Raw genomic sequence first — 26,677 nt, 5'->3', positions numbered from 1 at the left:
AAACGGTATCATGACTTTACACATAACAATCAAATTCCACATATTTATTGAAGAGAAATTACATGTTTAAATTCACTATGGAAAAATACGAGAAACTTCAGTCACCACTCTAGGGAAGCCAATAATCTGCTTGAAAGGAAATAGATGGAATGAGATCGGCAACAGGTTGCTTCACTGATCATTTATTTACCTTTATTATTCACCACTTGGGATGGTTTTACAGCAGCTTCTCTCACGGGGGGCAAATATGGGATTCCAGGCAGTGGCGGCAAACGTGGAAGCAGCGGTAGAGGTGGCAGCCTGGGAAGCAACGGCAGTGGAGGAAGGTAGAGCCCGAGTGTTGGCTGTTCCGGTGGTGTTGGATCTTGAATTGGAGGCAGAATTGCTGGATCATTAAGATTTGAAAAGCAGGATTTTTCAGCTTTCATGTTCTTGAAATTCTTGACGTCTGGTCTCTCATCACACATTTCTGGTTCCTTCATTGGCTTTAACGTAAGAAACCCTTCTGAGAATATGTTTCTTCCTTGTTTTCCTGATCGGACATGGTGACCTGCTGTAGCCGCAACGGCGCAGTATGGATGGATGCTGCTGAGTAATTTACGGAACATGCCTTGATTTTTCTGACATGTTTGCTTATATAGGGAGGGAGATAAACTTTGAATTCTCCATTGTCGTTTGTTTTCACTTCCTGTCTGAAACTGATTTTCGAAGAACTTGTGTCCTTGCACTCCACTGCAACAGATGCACCTGAGCACATGACAAAATAATTGATTTTTTGTTAAAATATATCAAAATATAAAGATCAAGGGCGACCACCCTTAATTTGAAATATAATGAGTTCTTGAAGATGAAAAGAACCTGAAATGAAGTGTCTGATCTGTGGAAATTTATGGCGGAAGCATGTATCACAATATGCAGTTCCGTAAACAGCAGCAAGGGATGGAACCTTTTTCACATATTCACCCTCAGAAAAATTACCAAATGTGAAAAATAATAAGATCACTGTCCAAAACAAAGACATGGTCTGGATCATAACCACCCTACAATCACAAAATGTGTCTGTCGGATTTTGATTCTGAATATGAACAAGATCATTCACAAAATCAAAATTCTGCGTTTGTTGATTTAGGATTCTTGATTGCTTAAATCTTTTTATAGTATGAGGAATGGCATGGCTTTTATGTCATTCACGCAGAAACCAGTGAACTGCAAACTAGCAAAAATTATTTCATATTGTAGTAGTCAGTAGACAGGACAGAGATAAGATTTGAACTTTAGGATGATTTTGGCTTGGTTATGGTTGAGAATTGGATGAATGGGCAGTTGGAATTCTATTTGTTCACGAGAACTTTCTTGCTGTCATATTATTACGGGCCTTCTTAGACCCTGTTCTTGTGTCAGTCCTACCATGAATTCTTGGAATTCACAAGAGTCACGCTGTGTGTTTGCCTTCGACTTTACTTTTAGAAACCGAGTAATCAAATGAAATATCATTCCATGTTTTAACCAAAAAAAAAAAAACATATGTAATATTAGATAATTAAACCATTCTTCACCAAGTGATTACTTTTACAGTTTCCATGATAACATAAATTTTTACTATTTTATCCTTTATAAATTAATATAATATTAAACTAAGACTTTTCAGCATTTGTTTTATTATGCAATATGAAAATAAATAGAGAAACTAAAAAACTGTAGTTAAATTGAAAATTCAAAATAAATATTAAAACATAAAAGTTTATACAATAAAAAAATAATTGTGTTCGCAGAGAGCGAGGGGGACATGATATAATTTTTAATATCAATAATAAAAAAAATGATAATTATTTAAATTAATAAGAAATTATTAGTAATAGAATTACTGATTAATTATAATTATAATTAATGAGGAAACTATAATTAAATTATTGATTAAAGAATATATCATTAATTATAACGAAAATAATAACTGTGTAAAAAAATAAATTTTAGAAAATAAAAAAAATTGACTTTTTAATATTAATATAAAAAAGTTAATAATAAAAGTAATAATAAATAATAAAAATTAATCGAATATTTTTTAAAATTATTTATTTATTTATTATTATTTTATTTTCTATTATTTATTTATTTTCTGTTTATTATATCTAGGTTAGGTAATTATACACATATAGTGAAGATATTTTGGTCATTTCAATATAATACACACAATTAATCCATAATTTTAAAATCATACCAAACATCATATATTTTATCTCACTAAGTTATTTATCATTATCTCTCATTTTTAATCACTCCAATTACTAATCATTTAGTTATCCTATCATTCAAACCAAACACACATGTTCAAATTCAAGCGTAAAGATGCATATGTTTTATTGACTACTCTCATACAATTGAATGTTAGTCAAGCAACAGGTAGCTAATCAGGCCAATCTCAAGTAGGGACTCGTATGCCAAACTATTTGTGAAATATCTCGATTTTTTTTTTACATGAAAAGATGCGACAAATTATACATAGCAAATATACAAAATTTATATAATTCACTCTTCCTTCACGCACATTACACGGTGTGATACACCTCGAGAAAAGGGCAACAACGAAAGTTTCTAAAACTCTTATTTCACACATTTAATAATATTTTTAACAACTAAGAACAATAAATAAATAAGAGTATCTCTCTTGTGAGATGGTATCATCTTTATCTGTAAGATGGGTCAATCCTACCGATATTCACAATAAAAAGTAATACTCTTAGCATAAAAGTAATAATTTTTCATGGATGACCCAAATAAGATATACGTCTCATAAAATATGATCCGTGAGATCGTCTTATACAAGTTTTTGTCGATAAATAATGAAATGACAATACATATCATATCAATTTACCTCAATTCTTCTATCTCTGTTTCCTTGATTCTCAAATATCTTCTCTTCTATATTTTTTCAGTGTTATTAAAAAATATTTACTTACTACTATATTTTGATATAGATATTGCTTAAACTTTCAATATTTACTCAATCATTGATGAGTTTGAAATTATAAATAAACATTAGTCACAACTTAAAATGGTTAACATAATAAATAAGGTTACAAATTTTGTTTATATATTGTAATCAAATTAGTAATATAAAAATCAGAAGTATTATTGTTGTATTCAAGTTTGTGAAGCATGGAAAGCTCAAGTATTGTAAATCGTTGTTCCTAGTTTTAAGTTATTTACTTGAAATCGTTGTTCGTTTCTTTTTCCTTTTCTTTTTCCTTTTTGGTTTTTATGGTACTAAGTCAAGAATTTGTTTATAATAATATTTTTGTTAGAATAAAAATATAACAACGATTATTATTTTATACATACATGTTAATTATTATTTTTTAATGATTATTTGTTTTAAACAAATTTCGGCCTCCCAATGAAAAGTCATGGCTCAAAAGTCTTCTTATTTAACTCAAATATAATTTAAGCCCACCCATGGAATAATTCACCCTCCCTCCAAGAAAAAAGTGCTATTGGTTTTATCCAAATCCGACCAACCCAACATCTATTTTGTTCATGTCGTTCGTGTTGAAAAATAATATTTAAAATGTGTGTATTGAATATTTGAATGTTGAAAATAAAAGTTGTAAATATTGAAAATTAGTGTGTGATGATGTAGGTAATAATGTATTTTATTTTTGGATTATTTGTAAAGATTTCCTATAAATAGATTTCTCATTTGTGAAGAAAATCACAATTGAGTAGAGAGAAAAATATTATAAAGTGTGTAGTTTGGTAAATTTTGAGAGTTTGAGATTTTTACTTTTTACCATAAATTTTTACTTTTTCACAACACGTTATCAGCACGAAGCTCTAAAAGTCCTACATACTTTTCCAAGCTCCAAACAGAAGAAAAAGGTAACAAAAATAATTATATTTATTTTACTGTTATTTATTTATTGTGTATTTATTTAATATACAATATAATGTTATTATTAGAAATAATAAAAATAAATTTTTCATAAACTTGTTATAAATCCTGGGAGGATGTTAAGACGGACATCCCACACTCCCGGTAAGGGATACGACAAGTATAAAAGCCTATAAGGTTTTTAAACAAAATAAATTATGACACTCATTATAATATTATGATATGATATACATAATTATTTAAACATGTCTAATATTATATATATCATATTATTACCATAAAATTATACAAATACATACCTTTATTTTTTTTGTACCCCAACGGTCATAAATGGTAAAACAACAGCTAGTTTTTGCCCTATAAATATGATCTCACAAACACATTCCATCACTCCAACTTTCTCTTCTTCTCTAAAAATTATTCATCATCAAATTTTTCGAAGAAAAAAGAAGATGGCTTTCTCAAGGATATTTTTAATTATTTTGGTTGTCATACTCACGAGTCTTGTATTTATCGGAGAATATCATCCTCCTGCGTTTTCTTTATTTTTACAAATACTTGTACTTGTTGTTTATCCGTTACTTTGTATTGCAATAATTATTAACTAATAAAATGCATCGTAATTTTTTTTAGTACCATCATGTCAAATTTAACAAAACTCGAATTTGTTGCGTTCGACATCACGGGAAAGAATTATATGCCATGGACTCCAGATGTAGAAATGCATCTTGAGTCATTGGGTCTAAGCGAGACTATTAAAGAAAATGGCATATGCACGTCACAAGAAAAGGCAAGAGCCATGATATTTTTGCGTCGACATCTCGACGATGGATTTAAATGTGAATATCTGACTGAAAAAAATCCCATGGTTTGTGGAAAGGATTAAAAGAAAGATTCGAACATATAAGAGAAGTTATACTTCCGACCGTCCGGGATGAATGGAATACATTGAGATTCCAAGACTTTAAAAAAGTCAGTGATTAATATTCGGCGATGTATAGAATAATCTCGCAATTAAAATTTTGTGGACATGAGGTCACAGAATCTGAGATGCTTGAAAAAACATTTTCCACGTTTCATGCATCAAATATTACTCTACAGCAACAATATAGAGTACGTGGATTCGCGAGATATTCTGAACTCATCGCCTGTCTTCTTGTGGCGGAAAAAAAACAACGAGCTATTAATGAGAAATCATCAGTCCCGACCCACTGGATCAACAGCATTTCCAGAAGTAAATGCTGTAAGTAAAAATGAATTTAAACCTGAAAACCAAAATCAAATTCAAAGACAAGGTTTTGGTCGAGGTCGTGGACGTGGAATTGGCCGTGGTCGTGGTCAAGGCCGTGGTTTTGAAAATAATCGAGATAGTTATTTTTATAACTCATCTCAAAAGAACGTCCCAAACCATCCACAGAAAAGGCATCATGAGAATACAAGTGTTAATGAGAAGCACTCAAAAAGATATGAAAGTTCTTGTTACAGATGTGGTACTCCAGGACATTGGTCCAAAGTTTGTCGAGTCCCTGAGTACCTTTGTAAACTTTATAAAGAATCATTAAAGGGGAAAGAAAATGAGACCAACTTCACTGAACGCAGTGACCGTTTGAGTGATTCAACTCATTTTGATGCTGGTGATTTTATGAATGATTTCTCTGGAAATGATCAATATGTTGGTGGGATAGAAATGAACAATATTGATGCTGCAGATTTTCTCAACGATTTCTCTGAAAATGAACAATATAATGATAGAATATAAATGTACAATAATATATTTTCCATGTATTCATAGAATAATGTTTTATTGTATAATTATGATTTGTGTTATATTTAAATATATATTGCAAGTAATTTATTTCATTGCATATTTTTTTGAAGTTCAAATATGGAAAATGCTATGAGCAAAGCTGAAGTTTGCATACCCGATAGTGGTACAACGCACACTATCCTCCGAGATAAAAGATATTTCTTGGAACTAAAACCAACAAAAACAACGATGAATACAATATCAGGTCCTGTAGACTTGATTAAAGGATGTGGTAAAGCACAATTTTTGTTACCTAATGGTACAAAATTTTTGATCAATGATGCTTTATATTCACCACAATCGAAAAGAAATTTGTTGAGTTTTAATGATATATATTCCCATGGGTATGATACTCAAACAATGAATGAAGGGAATGAGAAATATATGTGTCTTATCACATATAAATCAGGAAAGAAATATGTAATTGAAAAACTACTAATGCTCCCTACTGGATTGCATTATACACATATAAGTCCCATTGAATCAAACATGGTAGTTGATAATTCTTCGATATTAACCAATTGGCATGATCGATTGGGACATCCTGATTCAACAATGATGCGAAGAATTATAAAAAATACACATGGTCATCCACTGAAAGACCAGAAGATCTTTCAGAATAATAAGTTTCAATGTAAAGCATGTTCTCTTGGAAAACTTATTATAAGACCATCACCAGTCAAAATCCAAACTGAATCACCAATGTTTCTTGAACGTATTCAGGGTGATATTTGTGGACCAATCCATCCACCATGTGGACCATTCAGATACTTTATGGTATTGATTGATGCCTCCAGCAGATGGTCACATGTATGTTTATTATCAACTCGAAATGTTGCATTTGCAAGATTACTTGCTCAAATAATAAAATTGAGGAATCAATTTCCCGATTATACAATCAAGAAAATTAGACTTGATAATGCTGGTGAATTTACTTCCCAAACTTTCAATGATTATTGTATGTCTATGGGAATCATTGTTGAGCATCCTGTTGCTCATGTACATACAAAGAATAGATTTGCTGAATCATTGATTAAACCTCTGCAAATGATTGCTAGACCAATGATTATGAAAACAAAGCTCCCTATTTCTATATGGGGACATGCAATTTTACACGCTGCTTCATTAATTCGCATCAGACCAAGTGCATATCATAAATACTCCCCATTGCAGCTTGCATTTGGTAAAGAACCAGACATTTCTCATCTGAAAATTTTTGGATGTATGGTGTATGTGCCTATTGCACCACCGCAACGAAAGAAAATGGGACCTCAAAGAAAGGTTGGAATTTATATCGGTTATGATAGTCCATCAATCATTCGATATCTTGAACCTCAGACAGGCGACGTGTTCACAGCACGTTTTGCTGATTGTCATTTTAATGAGGAAATCTTCCCAATGTTAGGGGGAGAACAGAAACATACCGAAAAGAAAATTACATGGTATGTATCATCATTGTTACATCTGGATCAAAGAACAAAACAATGTGAAAAAGATGTACAACAAATTGTACACTTGCAAAGAATAGCAAATCAAATACCAGATGTATTTGCAGACACAAAAGGGGTAACTAAATCATATATACATGCTGCAAATGCCCCTGCTCGAATTGAAATTCCAAAGAAACAAATGGAAGATACTCATGATGTCATTAAACGCCTGAAGCGTGGAAGGCCAGTCGGTTCCAAGTATAAAAATCCTCGAAAAAGAAAATTCATAGAGAAACACGATGATCACAAAATAAAGAATGACGTTTCTGAAGAAAACACATGATGATCACAAAATAGAGAATGATGTTCCTGAAGAAACACATGATGATGAAAATGTTCTGTCAGAACCACAAACTGACGAGAATCATGAATTCTCTATCAATTATATTAATACTGGAAAAATATGGAACCGAAAAGATATAGATGAAATTGATGATATATTTTCTTATAATGTGGCAATCGACATCATAAATGATAACGAAGATCATGAACCAAAATCTTTTGGTGAATGTAAAAATCGGCAGGATTGGATAAAATGGAAAGATGTCATCCAGGTTGAATTAAATTCGCTAAATAAACGTAATGTTTTTGGACCTATAGTCCTTACACCTGAAGGTGTAAAACCTGTTGGATACAAATGGGTTTTTATTCGAAAGCGAAATGAGAAAAATGAAATAGTAAGATATAAAGCTCGACTTGTTGCACAAGGTTTTTCTCAAAGGCCTGGAATTGATTATGAAGAAACGTATTCTCCTGTGATGGATGCAATTACGTTTCGGTATTTGATTAGCTTGGCGGTATCTGAAAATTTAGAAATGCGTCTTATGGATGTTGTTACAGCTTACTTATATGGATCACTTGATAGTAATATATATATGAAAATCCCTGAAGGATTTAAGATGCCTGAAGCACAAAGTTCAAAACCTAGGGAATGTTATTCTATGAAATTACAAAGATCATTATATGGGTTAAAGCAATCAGGTCGAATGTGGTATAATCGACTAAGTGATCACTTGATGAAAAAGAAATATGTAAATAATTCAATATGCTCTTGTGTTTTCATTAAGAAAACAACATCCGGATGCGTAATTATTGTTGTATATGTTGATGATTTAAACATCATTGGAACGAATAAAGAAATTCAAGAAGTTGTGTCATACTTGAAGGAAGAATTTGAAATGAAGGATCTTGGAAAAACCAAGTATTGTCTGGGTTTACAAATTGAACAAAAAGAATGTGGAATGTTTGTTCATCAGACAAATTATACAGAAAAGATCCTTAAAACGTTTTAATATGGATAAAGCAAATCCTTTAAGTACTCCAATGGTTGTTAGATCATTAAACATAGAAAAGGATCCATTCCGTCCATGTGAAGATGATGAAGATATTCTTGGTCCAGAAGTACCATATCTAAGTGCCATCGGTGCCCTTATGTACCTTACAAATTGTACAAGGCCTGATATTTCTTTTGCCGTGAATCTGTTGGCAAGATTTAGCACATATCCAACAAAGAGACACTGGAACGGAATTAAACATATATTTCGTTATCTACGAGGAACGACAGACTTGGGACTTTTGTATTCAAAAGATGCTAATCTAAGTATAATTGGTTATGCTGATGCTGGATACTTATCTGATCCACACAAGGCACGTTCCCAAACTGGATATGTATTTACTCGTGGAGGCACTGCAATATCTTGGCGTTCTCAGAAACAAACGCTCGTAACAACTTCATCAAATCATGGCGAGATTATTGCACTACATGAAGCAAGTCGTGAATGTGTGTGGTTAAAATCAATGACCCAACATATCCAAATTTCATGCGGATTATCATCTGATGAGAAGCCAGTGATACTATATGAAGATAATGCTGCATGTGTTGCTCAAATGAAAGAAGGATACATAAAAAGCGACAGAACTAAACATATTCCTCCTAAGTTCTTCGCATTCACCAAGGAGCTTGAGAAGAATAGATGTATTGATGTTCGTCACATTCAATCAAGTGAAAACTCATCAGATCTCTTCACAAAGGCACTTCCTACGTCAATATTCAGAAAGCACATATATAATATTGGGATGCGCAATCTACGAAATTTGTGAAGAATTGTTCATGTCAACATCAGGGAGAGTTTACGTGACTGCAGTCTTTTTCCCTTACTATGGTTTTTATCCCAATGGGTTTTTCCAAGTAAGGTTTTTAACGAGGCAGTACAAAAACACGTAATAAAGACATCATCGTATCATGATCATCATCACAAGGGGGAGTATTGGAAAATAATATTTAAAATGTGTGTATTGAATATTTGAATGTTGAATATTTGAATGTTGAAAATAAGAGTTGTAAATATTGAAAATTAGTGTGTGATGATGTAGGTAATGATGTATTTTATTTTTGGATTATTTGTAAAGATTTCCTATAAATAGATCTCTCATTTGTGAAGAAAATCACAATTGAGTAGAGAGAAAAATATTATAAAGTGTGTAGTTTGGTAAATTTTGAGAGTTTGAGATTTTTACTTTTTACCATAAATTTTTACTTTTTCACAACAGTTCGCAATATTTAACCTTCGAATACATATTTGTTTGTTCATTTTGTGCTTCAGTCTACTCTCAATCATATAGGTCATATATAATTAGTGTCATTTTGCACGCGTTACAGCTAAAATATTTATTTAAACATGATAATTTTTGTTATTCAAATTAATGCTTTTTTCATAATTTTTTTTTACAATGAGTGATAAACTATCTAAAAATTTTAAAAATATAAATAAAGATAGGATTGCATTTAAAAGTAAGGTACATCTCTTGTGAGACGGTCTCACGAATTTTTATATGTGAGATGAGTCAACCCTGTCGATATTCATAATAAAAAGTAATACACTTAGCATAAAAAGTAATATTTTTTCATGGATAACCCAAATAAGATATATGTCTCACAAAATACGACCCGTGAGACGTCTCACACAAATTTTTGCCTTAGAATTGTACATAAAGATATGATTGAAGATTTAAAAGAAATTTTATTTTAAGAGAAAAAAAAAAGCATCAATGAAGTTATATACTGAAGATATAATTTTAATTTTAAATAAAATTCACCAAATCAATTAAATCAAAAGCTAGTTATTATTATAAAGACTTCAACCTTCACTGAATTATTTTTAAAATAAATTTTATATTATTAAAATATAATATAATACTCTCTATTAAATTTAGATAATATTAATATTATTAAATCTAGGGTAGTATTGTATTAAAATTTACTTTTTCGTCACTTAGTAGCGAGCTTCGTATTTTTTTTTAAAAAAAAAACAAATTTGAAAGAATAAAAATTAAGACAGGCTATTAACATAATATAAAAAAAGTAGGTTTATTGTGAGACGATATCACGAATTTTTATCTGTAAGACTGGTCAATCCTACCGATATTAACAAAAAAATGTAGTACCCTTAGCATAAAATGTAATATTTTTTATGGATTTCCCAATTAAGATATCTGTCTCACAAACGATCGTCTCACACAAGTTTTTGTTATATAAAAAACATATTAATATATCTATTTTCTAATATCATCAGTTTTTATGTTAAATCAAATTTACCCCTCGGAAGAAAATCACGAGTCCACCCATGCTTATACTGTTTTATTTTTATGGTTTGCCGCATTAATAGAAATAATATCTCATGGCAGGATTCTTTTAATATAAATTTATTTATTAAATTGCTGTAAGCAAAATTAGCTAGAAAACTAAACAAATAATAAATTGAACTTAAATTCACAATAACTTAAAATCAAAAATATTTATGTTTTTATTACTTTTCAATTCCAATTTCCGACTAAAGAGAATTATATTAACAAACACAAAAGTTCTTATAAGATTATTTTATCAGGCAATTTTATGTTACGAGACAAATCTCTAATATCATATAATTTATTAAAAAATATTATTTTTTATTATACAAATATTAATTTTCATCAATCAAATCGTTCCATATCACGAATATAAATTCGAATATTGTCATGTAACAAACTTATTACATCTATTATATATTGCAAAAATTTTATTAGACGGATATCTTATTTGAGTCATTTATAAAAAATATTATTTTTTATGTTAAAAATATTATTTTTTATTGTGAATATCGATATTATTAATCATCTCAAGATAAAAATTGGTGAAAACTTCTCACAAAAAAACTCATTATTATATATTATACAGAGAGAACAGGACACAGGGACCTTTTTTTGTTTCGTCTTTCTTCTTGTTCTCTCTCCCTCTCTTCGTGTGTGTGTATGTGCACACATTGAGAGAAGACAAAGAATAAACTGCAGAAAAATTGATACGTTTTCCTCGGATTTTACGGCCCTTCTCTCCGAAATCTTCTAATCCCAGGTTGCTTTAGCAGACCTTTGTTGTTTCTTGTCTATTATTTTCTTTGCGAGATAATCTTTCTTCCGATTTCAGTCTCCCTTCTATTTTATGGATTGGAATTTATGAGAATCGCATAATCTGTTATCGGTTTTTCTTGATGAATGCAAAATTTTTGTTCTCTTACAACACTGTACAATTGCTTATCTTTCTTCACTTTAAAGAAAGATACTATATACGATGTTTCGTAATTTGGGTGTTTTTTTTTTTCAATGAGAATTATTTAATAGGTTGATTTTTTGTCATCAAAGTCACCCAGAAAGGAAATTGGACTAGGGGTTGATGGGTGGCGGTAAATTCCAATTATTATTCTTGGATGATTCATCCAATCTTGATTGGATTATAAATCCTTTGTTAATGTGGCAGATGCTTTTTCAGTTACTTGAGGCCACCATATAAGGAGAGGCATTCGGGGTATTGTTTCCTGTCGAGAGAGGTGCTTGCTCGTGAAGTCGATTATCCTCTTCGAGCTTGATTCCTTTCTCGCTGTATTTAAGTTATCTACCGACAGCAAGAGTCGGTCTTTATTGTTTCTGTGATCGTATTCTGCTTTTGCATGGTATCGGCGGGAAAGAGAGTTTTGTAAGATTAAGTTTGGATTATCATTTCAATCATGGGTGCTGTTTGTTGCTGCTGGAGGGGTGAATGGGAAGATTTTTCAAACCCGAACAGCTCTGTGTATAGGAACTGTGTTTGCCTTCATTGCTTTGTTCAGCACTTCTTACTTGTGGTATGATATGGTTTCTTCCCTGTCAAATTTTATATCAATGGATGCTTATAATATAACTTCCTTGCATGTTTAGTCCATTTCTGAATTTTGAGTGCCAGAGTTCAGTGGTCGCATTGTGCCGAAGTTTATTATAGTTTTATAATTGCATTCTGCAGTATGCATCAGTATTTCACAGAGGAGGAAATGCCCTGCCTTCTTCGTCTCAGGGGACATCATCTTTCAGTTCTACAGAAACACTTGATGACTCTTTAGCTGATACGTATCATGCTCCTTCGAGACCTCTGCCTTATGATGTGTATCCAAGATATGTCCGCATCCAGCAGGATGAATCAGCCTCAAGAAGTGAGAAAGGCTCAACTCACTCAAACAATGAAATGGAACCGCTAAGAATGAATGGATTTGAGAAAGAGTCTGATTCTTTGAGTTACACAAGCAAACAAAAGGAATTTACATGTGATGAAGGATTGAAACAATACCATTCGAAATCTCCGCCAAAGCTCTCAGCAGTTAAAACCACGACAGGGTTTACCCATATTTACCCATCTTCGGAGGATGAAGATGTCTGTCCAACATGCCTTGAAGGTAATGAATAGTTGCTACTATAATAATGTTTTGTTCTTCATGCATAAAATTTCCATAGCTAGATATGCCAAGTAAACATCTGTGTATATTCACAACCAAATTTTACTGTGAATCGAGTGTGAGGCTAAAAGTACTAGCATCTGTAGTTGAATGCATAGGAAATAGCACATAATAGGAACAAAACTCTCAATAAATCTTGAATTATTTTGCTCACATTATTAGGTGTTGTTTGAGTTTATCTCTTACCAATAAATAAAACTCGTTTGTTATGAAATTGCAAATCTTTGTTTTATAAGACTGCATCATTTTCTGCAGAATACACCGCTGAAAATCCCAGTATATTGACAAAATGTTCTCACCATTTCCATCTTGGTTGTATATACGAGTGGATGGAAAGAAGTGATACCTGTCCGATTTGTTGCAAGGTACCGACTGATCCTTCCTGGTGTTTTTATGTCTGGCTATAATTTAGTTTGTGTTTATTCACTTGTAAGCTTGGGATTGTACTTTCACCTTTATTTTTTCTGTTATCTCAAACTTATATACTCCTCGTGCTTCTGTATTTTGTGATCCTTTTTGCACTGGCTAAGACTAATTTTTTGCTAAAGCCTATAGTCTCGCTAATTGTGCATAGGGTAGGGGGATAGTTCTGTGAATGCCTTTGCTCTTCATGCTCGGTCCCCTTTATTTATGATTTTTCATTTGGATTACTTGTATGATTGTTGATTCAATATATTTTCCGTGAGGAATTCTTTGCAATATGGATTATGAAAATTTGCTACGGCGTGTTTCTTTTTCTGGTAATGTTTTATGTACCTTATTCTGTATGCCTCAAACAACAAGAGGATAGGAAGGTATGCATAGAACTACAAACTAGAAAATTAAGTGTTGACAGAAAGTTGAATGGTTCAAAGGAAAAGTAAGGCGGTGAACGGGCCGCTAAGACTGGTAAACTGTGACCTCACGGTAGACCCAATAACAACGCCAAATAAATGTGTGTGATATGTAACTACTGCTTGACTTTTGGTAGGCACCAGTATTTCGGGGGAAAAGATGGGACAGTAAATATTAAAACTTCTACATATAGTCTTACAGTCTCGGCTTGTCTGAATATGTTGTGTGGAAGGAAAATCTTTAAGTGGAGGAACTTAAGCTGGGAACCAACATCTGAAACTTCAAACAATGCTTTAAGAAGCAAATTACATTAATAAGGCCATGCCAAGAAAATTGTGGCCGGTTCAATGAAATCCCAATCTAAAATAGCATCCCTCTTAGATTTTGATATTGTGGTACGGCTATCCTTTCCAGAAAATTGAATCAGAGGTTAAACTGTCAGCTGAAGTTTCAATGAAACATAGAATTGCTGTACAAATGGACGACTTCTTGAAGATATATGTTTCAGTCTCAGAGTCTGATAAATGTATAATTGGTTTACAGGTGATGGCATTTGATGAAACGACTTGATTTTTCAAAGACGCTGCGGTCGCACATGAGTGTAGTCGTGACGTTCAACATTTAAAAGAGGAGCACTTTGAAGGAGACCGGGAGCGTAAAGTCATTGTAAATACTGCGTGCTAGTTAAACGAGTGTGAAGTGTTGCCATTATATGCCGAACGATACGTCTAGCAAGACAATATCTCACATATAAATTTATCCCCGCGTTTCTTTGTGAATCGTCTTGATGTTTGTTTGGTTGCAACAATTGTGGAAAGTGAGCAAGTTGAATGGAGTTTTTGAACGTGGGAGATGATATTTTCGTTTCTCAAGCTTTGAGATGGATGTGGGAAGACCCAATCTATCGTATGAAAACATGAAAAACGAAAGTTTTAGAAGAGAGGTTATATCATCGTCTCAAAATATGATATAAAATGAGTAAGACTTCTTATGTGACGATATATTCATAGAACAGATCGATACGATTCATATTTAAAGAGAAAAATAATATTTTTGACATAAAAAAAAATGATAATTTTTCATGATATTTGGTTTATAGAATTGAGACGATCTTATAATAATTTTTGTGATAAAAAAATATCAAGAAAATATAAACTATGATATTTAAGAAGTAGATTTGTCAAGACATGTCTGATCGAGTGTTGATTTCGAAATATCAAGTTATGTTTGTATTACATACAACATTGCCCAAAGAACCGCTTGACTTCGTTGCTCATGAGATGCACGTATGAGCATCACAAAATATCACGTTTTTGGATGTTCTTGAAAAATGCTGTAAACAGTGACTTGATTGGTTGAACAATTATATGTCTACCAAAAAAACATCGCATTCAATAAATAAATAAAAATATTTTGGCCCAAAAAATAAAGGAAATTGATTATTCTAAACCATTTATTGTAATTTTAGAAATAATCTTCTTTATTAAATGTTTTATATTATGTCTTGTATAATTGAAATATCATATATTACCCTTTTTTATTCCAAATTATTTGCTCCAATTCTTTACTGCCTGGTTATCAATAAAACATGGATAAATAAAGAGGCAGATTCGTGCCAATTGCCACAGACCCCATTCCCTTTCTCCGACATTGATCTACATTTCTGTTCATTATTTCAAATAAGTTATTTTACAATCGTTGTTCAATCTCTGTTCTCAATTTTTATCCACTTTTAAACTTGTGTCATTTAATATTTGATAACTAATTGAAATTTAATATTAAGAATATTTAACTCAACATAGGAGGTTCCATTGCAGACGGTTCGACTCTCTATCGTAACCATGTGATATTCCATCAATTCTCAATAATTAGATCCTAGAACTTGGGTTTATGTGATAAGTTTGTATGATTTCCAAGAACTCAGGCAAAAGAATTATTATAACAATTAACAAGAACACATAAATATTTACATTTTAATACATACAAATAAAAAAAATTTCAAATATATTTCAACTTCAAAATATTTTTGTTGTAGTCGATATATTGCGAATCTTCCATTCATTAGTACTTACAAATAAAAGATTTCACACATATTTCAACTTCAAAAAATTCATACATATTTCAATTGCAATAAATCACAAATCATCTGCTTATTTTAAGTTAAAAATATTTTTAATTAAAAAACTTAAAATTATAGAAAAATCATGACAATAATCAAGTCAATTTTTTTTAAAAAAAATTAAAATCAAAATTATAAACTTTTATTAAAGTCAATATATTCAACAATTCGACAGAAAAAAAAATGTTTTGTCATATATCTATGCATATATATTATTATAAACAAAAAATAAATCATTATTTGTGTAAAAAAATTAGATGGACTGAAAAAAATGAAATTCATACATGTTTGAAGTATTACAATAGATGTGTTTCAAAGCTCTTGATGCATAGAATTGATGACAGAAGAAAAGAGATTGTGAGAAAAATTGACGGTGAGTAAAGATTAAAAAATATTTTTGTAATTTGATAGGATAAAAATTTATTTTCATAAATTAACTCGATTGAAAGTTAAAAATGATTATGACAATTTGATGGAGACTATTTAAGAAAATCTCTCTAAGAAATTATTGGGTGCAAGCGGGCAGCTGAGGGATTAACCGTTTCTTTCTCCAAGCTCTTCGGAACCCAACACATCGTTTCGCTCCTAAATCTACCTCGATCCAAGGTTCTCTTTTTCCTCACAATCAATTATCTCATTTCCTTTATTTTTCTTTTTTTTTTCTGCTGAAATGATTGTGAATTAATGACTGTTTATGAACAGTAATGGAGGTTGACGAAATACTGGGGGAATCCCAACGGATGAGGTTGCCGACGAAGAGCGCAATCTACGTATGGGGCTATAACGAGTCGGGTCAAACGGGCAGGAGAGGGGAAGAAAAGAACTTGCGGATCCCAGGGCAGCTGCCGCCGGAACTCTTTGGGTGTCCGGATGCTGGCGGCAATTCGCGATGGCTGGATATTGCCTGCGGCCGAGGACACACAGCCGCTGTCGCCTCCGATGGTTCTCTTTTCACCTGGGGTATCTAATTTTGTTTCCTTCGCGTCTCTTCAGTTGTTGCTTTGTATTTTGAACGTGACCTACTCTTATTTTTGCCCCCTTGTTTCTGGGACAATTTTGGTCTACTCTTATACGTTAGTATTTGGTATCTTATTCCATATTTATTGAGGTAAAGTGGCGGAAAATTTCTATTGGTTAAGTACCTAATATTGATAAGTGTTGTCATTTTGTAATGGAGATGAAGGTCAGAGGGGAGGACTTGTGATTTGGTCAGGGAAAAAAGGGTTACAATTGTTTTTCCACTCACCATTTTGACTTGGGTATGCATATATAATTTTCTAAAAATGTTAGTGGGGTGTATTCAATATAGAGATTTAATGACTTTAATAGATTTTTTTAAATGATAGATTTCCGTGGATTTGGTATATTTTTATTGACTCTTGTAGAATCTCACATATTTGTAATCAGAAATCCATGGACTTTTGTAGACTTTTTGCAAGAGACTTTTTTCAAGATTTCGATAGATAACTGTTAGTATTTTGCTCATACACTGTTGGAATATGAGTGTCATCAATAGCCCCAAAAGAAGCAAATAACAAATAAGTCTCCGACACAAAATAAAATCAATGAATAATGATATGGATCAAACTCCTACAAAAACTTTCATAAGAAGCTAACAAGCATATACATTTTTTTAACATATTTTGTTAAATTATCTCCAATTTGTTCATCTCGGTACAATATATGATGACCCACTATTGATAATTTTTTAACTTCAACATAATGAAATATAGAAATTGAAACATATTTTTTTTAAGAAACTGATAGACCGAAGCCTTCGTGTACACTATTAATGAATTCTATATATATTGGACATTAAAAAGTTACTAAATTTGAATAAAATATAATTATTTAAGTATAATAATATTATCCAATTCAATTATTTATTATTATAAGGTTATCAATAAATTAGATTCATACCGTGCCTAACTTCTTCAAATTTTTTCTCCTTTTTTTTGTTAATAAAAAAATAAAATTTAATATTACAAAATGGTGAGACATGAGATAATAAATAATAATGAGATAGTAGTAACAATGGATGTTCCGTCCTGTTTTCTATGATATTTTTAGAGCTGGTTTTTTTAGCTTGTCCTCGCGTAATTTTTTTATCTTGTTATTGTTTTCTTAGGTTATAATTTATAAGTGTAGTGACAATCTCGAGGATAATTTGAATGAGGAAGAAAGATATACGAGTGAGAAATATATTTTATTTGATTAAAAGTCTAGCAAAATCTCTAAGGTGAGTAGAAGATAATTTTTGAGTTTTTATAGTTGTACCTAGAGTCTTAAGGTTTGTACATAGAGAATTATGTTAGAATCATTGTAAATCTATGGAAATATTGGATACATATAGATTTTTATAGATTTTTAAAAAGTCAAGTTTAAATACCACTATACTTTTTAAGACTCTATAAAAATCTAATTTGGATACCACAAAACTTTTATAGAGTTTATAAAAGTCTATGTTCAATAGACTCTACACTTTTAAACTCTACAAAAGTCGATAAAAGTAATTAAATTTCCAAGATTGAATACACAATAATTAGTTTCACCTTAAACATTAAGTTACCTCTCAGGTCCTTCGTGTGATTGTGATTAGTGCAGAAACCTTAAAAGTAGTCGAAGCATTTTGCGGTCGAACGGAGAAATCCTTACTGGAATTGGGAAAGACTTATCTGGTTTGATTTGAAATCTTACTATTAAACAGTGCTGGATATGCTCTAGTAATGCCTATATGGATTTTTCAGACTATATAGGCTCCGTCTGCTGGAAGGCGTTTTCATTAACTACTGTATCATGAGAATCAATTTCATTGACAGGTCTCAGTCTAGAGTTTCATTGTTCGTTTATCACAGTTTAGGCTTAATTTGTCTTTCTATGTCTCTTTGTAGGGGCTAATGATTTTGGGCAACTTGGGGATGGGACTGAAAGAGGTAGGAAGTACCCGAAGAAAGTGAAGCAGTTGCAGTCTGAATTTGTGATATCGGTATCTTGTGGAGCACATTGTACCGCTGCTATCGCAGAACCACGTGAAAACGATGGTTCCATGTCGACTAAAAGACTCTGGGTTTGGGGACAAAATCAGGTAGATTTTGCAGAGAGTACAAATTGCAACAGTCTGGAAAATTGTATTATATTATTTTATGTGCATGGAGAGATAATACATAACTACACGGAAATGAGATGCTGTTATTTTGTTGCGAATCGGATTTTTTATATATGCACGCATGATTGTAATTAAAGATATGATCTATTTTTAAAAATAACCGGTGTACTTCTTTCTACATTTTAGAGGCCATTTCCATTCAAAATGGCTGAAGTTTTTTCTTTGTTTACTGTATTTTGTGTACTTTATGTGGTTTCTAAATTTTATTCAGTGTCAGGATTAAGGTTGAGTGCAAATGAAGAAAGAAAGACATGGTGATTATCGTCAATTATTTTTATTTTTTGGTCATATTTGCTTTCATTTCATTTTGGCAATAGTCATCAACTATTTTTCGCTTTTTTTCAAGTTATATATTTCCTTTTATTTTCATTGAATTTGAATCACTTACTCATCTTGGAAGCATTTAAAAGTTTTAAGGATGAAAATCAATGGTTAGAAGTTAAGATGATATCATGGAATTTGAAGCTGTGTTTCTTGTTTCGTTTTAACCAATTTTCTTGGTTCCATCTTTACAGGGTTCCAATAATCCACGTCTATATTGGGGTGACTTCACTCCAAACACGGTATCAGTCTCACTTCAAAAATTAAGAGTTATACTTCGTACACGCACCCAACTTACTTGAATATATATGAATTATACTTCTTACACGCACCCAACTTACTTGAATATATATGCATTTATCTTAAGGATTGCCTGATGAAGACATGACTTGCTTAATCAAATATTGTAACTTGAACCGTTCTCTATTTAGATGTTTTCATCTTAATTTTCTTTTAGTGTTTATCTAGTATCTTATGATCAAATCACACATACATTAAAATGCGCTATTGGTTTTTTATAAGTTATGTGGTAGCCATAAAAGATACAACGCAAGTTAGAGTAACGCCGAGTTGCTTGTTTTGCAATATCTATTTAGTAGTTTGTTTTCTTTGCTGTCACTGGTTTGTCACTTTGCTTGCTAGCAATGACCTTTGTTTCAAATGTGACGTAATGATGTTCCTGCTTGAACGGTACTCATTCCAGGTTGTTCGCCAAGTTTCTTGTGGGGCTGTTCATGTGGTTGCTTTATCAGAAGATGGCTTGTTACAAGCATGGGGTAATGTCTCCTATAATATGCTATTTTGGAATTATTTTAATGCACACATTTTGTTTATACCTGTTTCTTCTGACGCTAGGTTTATTTATGATGTTTACTCCTTTTGCACTCTTGTTATTACATCTCTTATGTTGATTGATATTAGTTTCTATATCATGGACACATTGGAACTGTGAAGTCGAAACACTTCAAATTCGGGTTTTAATTTTATTAATTAAAATTTTGTCACTCGTCTGTCAAATCAGGCTATAATGAGTATGGCCAGCTTGGTAGAGGTATTACTTGTGAAGGCTTTCAGGGGGCTCGTGTAATTAATGGTTTTGCCAGATTCCTTGACGAAGCCCCCGAGCTTTTGAAGATCATCCAGGTTTCCTGTGGAGAATATCACACTGCAGCCATATCGGAAAAAGGCGAGGTGTAAGTGCTCCAGAGGACCATTGTGATGTAAAAATATTCTTGTGTTGAGATGAGAACTGAAATTTAACCCATATAGAACGAGTTATTAGAAATCTTGGGGATTAGAACTTCAAACATGAGTTGCCTTGTTTCTGCTTTAACTTTTTTAGAATGTTTTGTGAACACTTCACTCTGTTTCTTCTTCAAATTATTTATCTCGTTAATTTGTCACAGTTATACTTGGGGACTTGGGAGCATGGGCCAACTTGGGCATTGTTCACTTCAGTCGGGTGATAAAGAGCTATTACCTAGGCGTGTAGTTGGTCTAGATGGGGTGTTTATTAAGGATGTTTCATGTGGAGGTGTCCACACATGTGCTTTGACCAGGACAGGAGCTCTATACGCTTGGGGCGGAGGGGTTGCAGGGCAGTTAGGCCTTGGCCCCCTGACTGGTTTCTTTTCTTGCTCACTAAATGAATCTGAAACTATGCTTCGCAATATACCCGCTATGGTGATCCCAACAAACGTGCAACTTGTCGCTTGTGGACATTCTCACACTCTCATTTGTACGAAGGATGGAAGAATTCACGGGTGGGGCTACAACAGCTACGGCCAGGCTGCTAATGAGAATTCTACTTACGCTTGGTATCCTTCTCCAGTTGATTGGTATGCGACCTACAAAACCGATACTCGTAATTCTGTTTGATAAAGATTGAATTTTTATTAATTGGTCAATGGGAGCTTCTTTCTATGTAGGTGTGTTGGGGAAGTTCGGAAGTTGGCTGCTGGAGGTGGCCATTCAGCTGTGCTGACAGATGCATGTTCCTTGAAGGAATTGTGTGAGTTCAGGCTTGCAGATAGTGTGACTCTGTCGAATGCATCTGCCATCGAGGATGTTGCATCAAGAACTGGATCAGATGCTTTGGTGCGTCTTTGTGAAAGATTCCGGTAAGAATTTTGATTCTTTTATATGCAATAATTTAAAACTATAAGTTTAGCCGTCTAAAGTCCAAGCAGTTTTCTTTTATATGTCATATCTCATCCCTCGGAGTTTCACCTAGTCTTGTACAGCTATTCTTTCATCGAGAAGAAAACTCATGTAAACATTTTTTTGGGCTCATGCAGGGAGCATTTTCCCAACGCCGGAGATTGCGCTGATGACGATGACAAATTTATCCTTTGAATCTAAAGGGGCATCCATATATTGTTTTAGTATCCCTTCGTAGCACTGCATTTGTTCATGCAAAGGCATTGATATTGGTGTAAAGGAGTAAGCCAAGTTCATCTGCGTTGTATGAATTGTAAAAAGTTGTGATTTATTATGTATGTCTTATAAATCCTGAATAGTACAATAATAGTTAACGTTTAAGACCAATTTCTAGACAATATGGGGGATATTAATGATTTCTCAATAACATGATTTGTTGAAATTTTTGTGATTTTATCCACGAGCTAGGATGTTTTTAAAATCTCAGAGGAGATCAATGTGAACCATTTTAAACCCAAAGAAAGAATGAAAAAATGGCTAAAGTTTTTAGAAAAAATAATGGAGCCATTTATATAATGATGTCAGAATCAAATCTTACTGAGCAAGAATCTGACTATTTCAAGGTAGCCAATAACCTTTTTTACAATAACTTACAGTACAAAATATGTTTTACACGTTTCATTATTAGTATTGCATCTGCAATTAGACAAGATCAACCAAGAAAACATCAAATCCAATCCCAGAAAGGTACAAATATCTAATAATAAAGTGAAATCATAACATGATCAAAGCATCCATCCCGGAACCAAACTGTTGTCGTTTTCGACGTGATTCATCGATGCACTCATCTGACTCGAATTCCCTGGATCATTATATCTATTTCAAAAGGAAAATTAATAATAATAACTAATTCAATTTTTAAAAAAAAACTTCAAAAAAGCTTTGATCAGTTAAAACTAAGTACAAAAACATTACCCCATTTGCAGATTAGAATTGCATTGAAGAGGATGAAAGAAGCCTTGGGAATGAAAACTGTGCTGATGTGTATATGCATTGATTTGTTCTCCTCCTACCCAAGATTGCTGAAAGTGCTGTTGTCCAGCATAGAATTCTTGCAGCTGAATTGCACCCAAATCAATAAAAAAAATATACATATATAAATATGATTACCTGTTAATAAAAACAAATTCAGAGTAGGTACAAAGGTAGTACGTATCCTCGTACTTTAAAAACAAAAGGATTTAAGAAAAGCTACCGACCACATTTAAAATCCATACGAGGTCCATACACTTTTTATGGCGATCCCACGTCTTTTGTATGACCTTTGAGGTAAAAGTTCGAATTTTCCCTGGTTTTGTATTCTTTAATTTTAAGTTTCACATGGATCACGCATTCAATTTGCCCTTAAATAAATATTATTATCAATAACGACCGATCGATGCATCATTTTTCGTATAAACACAATCAACCAGGCAAGAAATTTTTACGATATATATTCCAAAACATTTCACTTGACAACCAAAATATGGGAAAATAAAGTGAAATGGTATTGCTAATTTATAGCGTTGTGATTAACCACTAACCTTTCTTTCTAATGAACCATTAGCTTCGAGCATCAACTTTTCCTGCAGTTTAAGAATGTTCACAAGCAAATGCAATTAACTAGCAATTACTAATTTTTGATCAAGATATGAAAATTAACGAAAAAACTTATGATATTATATATCACCTTAGCTTGAAGATCAGAAAGCTGACCAAGCATGTTCTGTGTCTGCAATATATAATTTGAAGTGTAAGTAGAGGCAACTGATCCCTAGAAGTTTAATCTTTTAAATAATAATCAAATTTAGTAATTTTAATCAGGTACATATATGTAAATCATTGCATACAACTTTATGTTTATATATACAGAAAATTATGAAAAATGGTTTATTTATTTTTTATTTTCATCATTTAAATAGACACGAATAAATCACTGCATGGATGTAAGTTGGGTTTTTATTGTCTTTAGTCATGTTTCGAAGTGCTGGCATGACATAGTAGTGTTAATCATGTTGACAATATCATATGTCACATCAGTGTTCCGTCAAAATAGAATTGAAGGCAAATAAAAAACTAATTTAGAGGAGGGCGACCAAATTTTGACTACTTAGACGATCAAAACTTAAAATAGGTCAACTTAACTAAAGAACTTTGCTATTTTCTGTTTGTTTGGGAGCGTGTTTGTGTAGTTGGGTTGGCTGCTACTCAAAATATTGAAGAATTTGAATTCATTTTAATTTATAGAAAGAGATATAGTATGAAAATGATCTTTTACCCTTGTAGACCGGATGTGGTGCAACGATGTCTGCAACTGAACCTCAATCTGTTCAAGATCATTCATGCTTAGGGGTCCCAAATCATCCCCAAGAAGATGTCTGCATGCAACACTTTTGTCAAGAAATTCACGCACCTTCAAAGGAAACTACTATTTTGTCTCTTGTTTAAGCCAAAAATCATTTTGGTCCTTATTTGTGATATGTTAAAAAAGGTCCTTTGACTTATCAATATCATACATTTTTACTCTCTAACAGCTGTTAAAAACTTACAAAAAACGGTCCGCGCAAATTTTTCTTAATTGATACTTCCCAAAACAAGATAACTATTATCTCACATATAATTGTGCTTTTGATTTGGATTAAGGATATATATATATATATAGATATATATATATATAAATAAAATCTCTCAACATATTAGAACTAGCTAGCCAAAAAACACAGAGGGTGAATGTTGAATACCTTTGGCATCGTTGCAGCGACTCGTATTTGGATTTTAGTTTCACATATTCCACATAGCTGCTTTGCTACGAGATAAAATTCAAGAACGAGTTAGTGAGTTAATGTTGCTAAATTTAAAATGCAAATTATAATTTTGAATACATTCAATAAAAAAAAATTAAAAAAAAAAAAACATTTCCCGATGGTTATTGCTATGACAAATTTCCGAATTTTTAGGTAGAAATACTATTTACGTAGCTTATATATGTGAAATTGGTATGAAATATTAATTAGCACACAAATACCTCAATATCCTTGCCTGGATGATTGACTTTTAGTGAACCATAACTGCATTTCTGATGCTTTTCGAGTGTCTTGAGCATGCTGATTAGTCAAAATTTAGAAATATTTAAATAAGATTGAAAAAATAAGATTGGGAATATAATTTGGCAGAGAACCACCCTTGAAGATCATGTTCTTCACTATGAGATCTCAATGATATATTATAATCTTCAATTTAAGCATGGAAGTTTCTATCAACATATATAGCAAACATTAAAACATCAAGATAAAGATAAAGAATATAATATCGAATTAAATTGATATTTCGCCGATAGTTAATCATTACAAGCCCTTCGATTTTTCGAGAATATATTTTAATTATCTATTATAAATAACAAAAATGAAATGATACGAGTCGCAAGAACTCATACCTCATGAGCATCCAAAGCATTATGCAATCAGGGTATTATATATCAGGGAATGAAATAAAAGAAACTAAGATGCAGTAATTAGTATTTTTCCCCCCCTTCAAAGTGCATTTAACTGAAGAAAATCCAAAATCTCTGCTGGTCTCATTGGATTATTGATTGGGTCATGCTTACAAAATATAAAGTAAATAGGATTGAAAAGTAGATGAATGTTTTGATATTATTGATCAATGATCTGCCATCAGATAAAAGCACTAAAAACCACCCAAAAAAAAGAGGCACAAAAAAAATTTAAAAAATGAAAAAAGAATGAAAGAAAGAAAACCAAAAGAATTTCAAAACAAGAATCTTACAAATTCTTGAACAAGATCCATATCACCAAAATCAAGAAACGAAAAAAGAATTTCTGATCAAATAACATCATAAACAAATGGGAAAACAAAACTTGCATCTTAAAATCACAAACATAAAGAAACTAAACCACACAACCATAAACATGAACTCAAAAAGATACAACTATGCAACCAAAAAAAGATAGATTTAAGGATCAAAATATACTTGGAGGTGCTGCAGAATTCGTAGAGCTTGCCCCGATTAGAGAAGATGATAAGCGCAACCTCGGCATCGCAGAGCACAGAGAGCTCATAAGCTTTCTTGAGCAGCCCATTTCTCCTCTTTGCAAATGTAACCTGCCTATTTATTTTGTTCTCTATTCTCTTCAACTCCACCCTCCCTCTACCCATATTATTATAAACAAATCCTCACCTATATCTGGCTATCCCTATATTTTTCTTTATGGGTTCTGATCTTTATCTCTTTTCTCTTTCCCTGTTAGCTGAAACCGTGAAAATCTTGAAACCCAAAACACAGAAAACTCAAAAAACTGACATATTTATGCACATATACATGTATATGTACACCTGTAAAAGATTTCTTCTTTGTTTATTTTTTCTGGGTATGATTTATTTTTTCTTTATTTTATCTCTTTAAACTTCTGAAAGATCCACCCCGAGATCTTTAGTTAGATGTGCAGATGAGAGATGGGAAACCTAGGGCTTATGTTGTGTTTTATCCACGGGGATGAAAGCTGAGGTTTTTGAGAGATGGGGCGCGTGGAGCACAGTGTCCGGAGATTTGCGTGTGGTTGTGCATGACGCGGTGTGTGCGCGCGTGGCGGTGGACCGTGTTAACCATCGGGTAAATTGAGAAAATATCGGACAGCCGTCGCCAATTAAAAAATTTGTGGACACGTGTCGGATGATAAGTGGTTTTTGGATCCTTTCTTTCTGCTTGTACTCTCTGACATAAAAAAATGTGTCGAAATAATTTGTGCCCTAATAATTAATTTAACGTTGCTGAAAAAACACAAATTAAATATATACATTATATGGGAAATAAATTGAAGGACGTTGTTTATATTCTAAATTACAGGGATACATAATAAAATATTGTTTAAAATATATTAAATTTTATATAAAGTATAATTGTACGTCTTGAAATAAAAGTTTTAAGAGTAGACAAAAATCCGAGATGAGACTAATTAGTAGATCAAATAAGTTATTTTTTTCCATATATATTTGGACAGATAACAATTTTTTTTTTTTTTTGTGATTACGTGGTTAAAAAA

At 32.2% G+C, this 26,677-nt stretch overlaps 3 protein-coding genes and 1 long non-coding RNA gene across 6 annotated transcripts; 2 read left to right on the top strand and 2 right to left on the bottom strand.

Moving 5' to 3' along the window:
* Positions 1-11: 11 nt before the first annotated feature.
* LOC142539589 (uncharacterized) lies at positions 12-1,353 on the bottom strand. Its single transcript, XR_012818946.1, has 2 exons — positions 859-1,353; positions 12-747 (listed from the first exon to the last, which is right to left on the bottom strand). It is a non-coding gene; the product is annotated as an uncharacterized LOC142539589 (long non-coding RNA).
* A 10,443-nt stretch (positions 1,354-11,796) lies between these two features.
* LOC142539588 (E3 ubiquitin-protein ligase At3g02290-like) lies at positions 11,797-14,673 on the top strand. Of its 2 annotated transcripts, XM_075645153.1 has the most exons (5): positions 11,797-11,901; positions 11,976-12,339; positions 12,495-12,921; positions 13,237-13,346; positions 14,359-14,673. In XM_075645153.1, exons 2-5 carry the CDS (start codon positions 12,223-12,225, stop codon positions 14,383-14,385), a joined length of 681 nt encoding a protein of 226 aa, XP_075501268.1. In that variant the 5' UTR covers positions 11,797-11,901; positions 11,976-12,222; the 3' UTR covers positions 14,386-14,673. The 2 variants fall into 2 exon arrangements, with proteins under 2 accessions (XP_075501268.1, XP_075501267.1); XM_075645152.1 differs by having other exon boundaries at positions 11,814-12,339.
* A 1,753-nt stretch (positions 14,674-16,426) lies between these two features.
* Positions 16,427-22,025, top strand: LOC142539587 (ultraviolet-B receptor UVR8). Its single transcript, XM_075645151.1, has 9 exons — positions 16,427-16,540; positions 16,637-16,894; positions 18,826-19,019; positions 19,616-19,663; positions 20,125-20,197; positions 20,443-20,614; positions 20,828-21,259; positions 21,350-21,541; positions 21,719-22,025. The coding sequence occupies exons 2-9, from the start codon at positions 16,639-16,641 to the stop codon at positions 21,774-21,776; spliced, it is 1,425 nt and encodes a 474-aa protein (XP_075501266.1). The 5' UTR covers positions 16,427-16,540; positions 16,637-16,638; the 3' UTR covers positions 21,777-22,025.
* Positions 22,026-22,214: 189 nt separating this feature from the next.
* On the bottom strand, positions 22,215-26,104 carry LOC142539586 (agamous-like MADS-box protein MADS2). Of its 2 annotated transcripts, none has more exons than XM_075645150.1 (8): positions 25,609-26,104; positions 24,646-24,724; positions 24,362-24,426; positions 23,899-23,998; positions 23,311-23,352; positions 23,165-23,206; positions 22,557-22,699; positions 22,215-22,443 (listed from the first exon to the last, which is right to left on the bottom strand). In XM_075645150.1, exons 1-8 carry the CDS (start codon positions 25,791-25,793, stop codon positions 22,356-22,358), a joined length of 744 nt encoding a protein of 247 aa, XP_075501265.1. In that variant the 5' UTR covers positions 25,794-26,104; the 3' UTR covers positions 22,215-22,355. The 2 variants fall into 2 exon arrangements, with proteins under 2 accessions (XP_075501265.1, XP_075501264.1); XM_075645149.1 differs by having other exon boundaries at positions 22,215-22,457; positions 25,609-26,103.
* Between the last annotated feature and the right edge of the window lie 573 nt (positions 26,105-26,677).

Source organism: Primulina tabacum, chromosome 3, assembly GCF_025594145.1.
Source record: "Primulina tabacum isolate GXHZ01 chromosome 3, ASM2559414v2, whole genome shotgun sequence".
NCBI classification, from domain to species: domain Eukaryota; kingdom Viridiplantae; phylum Streptophyta; class Magnoliopsida; order Lamiales; family Gesneriaceae; genus Primulina; species Primulina tabacum.
The sequence above is the reverse complement of the archived record's forward strand: the minus strand, read 5'-3'. Positions and strand labels throughout refer to the sequence as shown.

Excerpts from the sequence above, each read along its gene's own strand:
- LOC142539586 (XM_075645149.1), bottom strand. The coding sequence starts at position 25,793 with ATGGGTAGAGGGAGGGTGGAGTTGAAGAGAATAGAGAACAAAATAAAT. Across the intron at positions 23,999-24,361 it reads TCGCTGCAACGATGCCAAAG|ACATCTTCTTGGGGATGATT; the intron begins GTATTCAACATT and ends TGTTGCATGCAG. Across the intron at positions 22,458-22,556 it reads AATTCTAATCTGCAAATGGG|ATATAATGATCCAGGGAATT; the intron begins GTAATGTTTTTG and ends CTTTTGAAATAG.
- LOC142539588 (XM_075645153.1), top strand. The coding sequence starts at position 12,223 with ATGGGTGCTGTTTGTTGCTGCTGGAGGGGTGAATGGGAAGATTTTTCA. Across the intron at positions 12,340-12,494 it reads TTCAGCACTTCTTACTTGTG|TATGCATCAGTATTTCACAG; the intron begins GTATGATATGGT and ends TGCATTCTGCAG. Across the intron at positions 13,347-14,358 it reads CCTGTCCGATTTGTTGCAAG|GTGATGGCATTTGATGAAAC; the intron begins GTACCGACTGAT and ends ATTGGTTTACAG.
- LOC142539587 (XM_075645151.1), top strand. The coding sequence starts at position 16,639 with ATGGAGGTTGACGAAATACTGGGGGAATCCCAACGGATGAGGTTGCCG. Across the intron at positions 20,198-20,442 it reads TGGCTTGTTACAAGCATGGG|GCTATAATGAGTATGGCCAG; the intron begins GTAATGTCTCCT and ends CTGTCAAATCAG. Across the intron at positions 21,542-21,718 it reads CGTCTTTGTGAAAGATTCCG|GGAGCATTTTCCCAACGCCG; the intron begins GTAAGAATTTTG and ends GGGCTCATGCAG.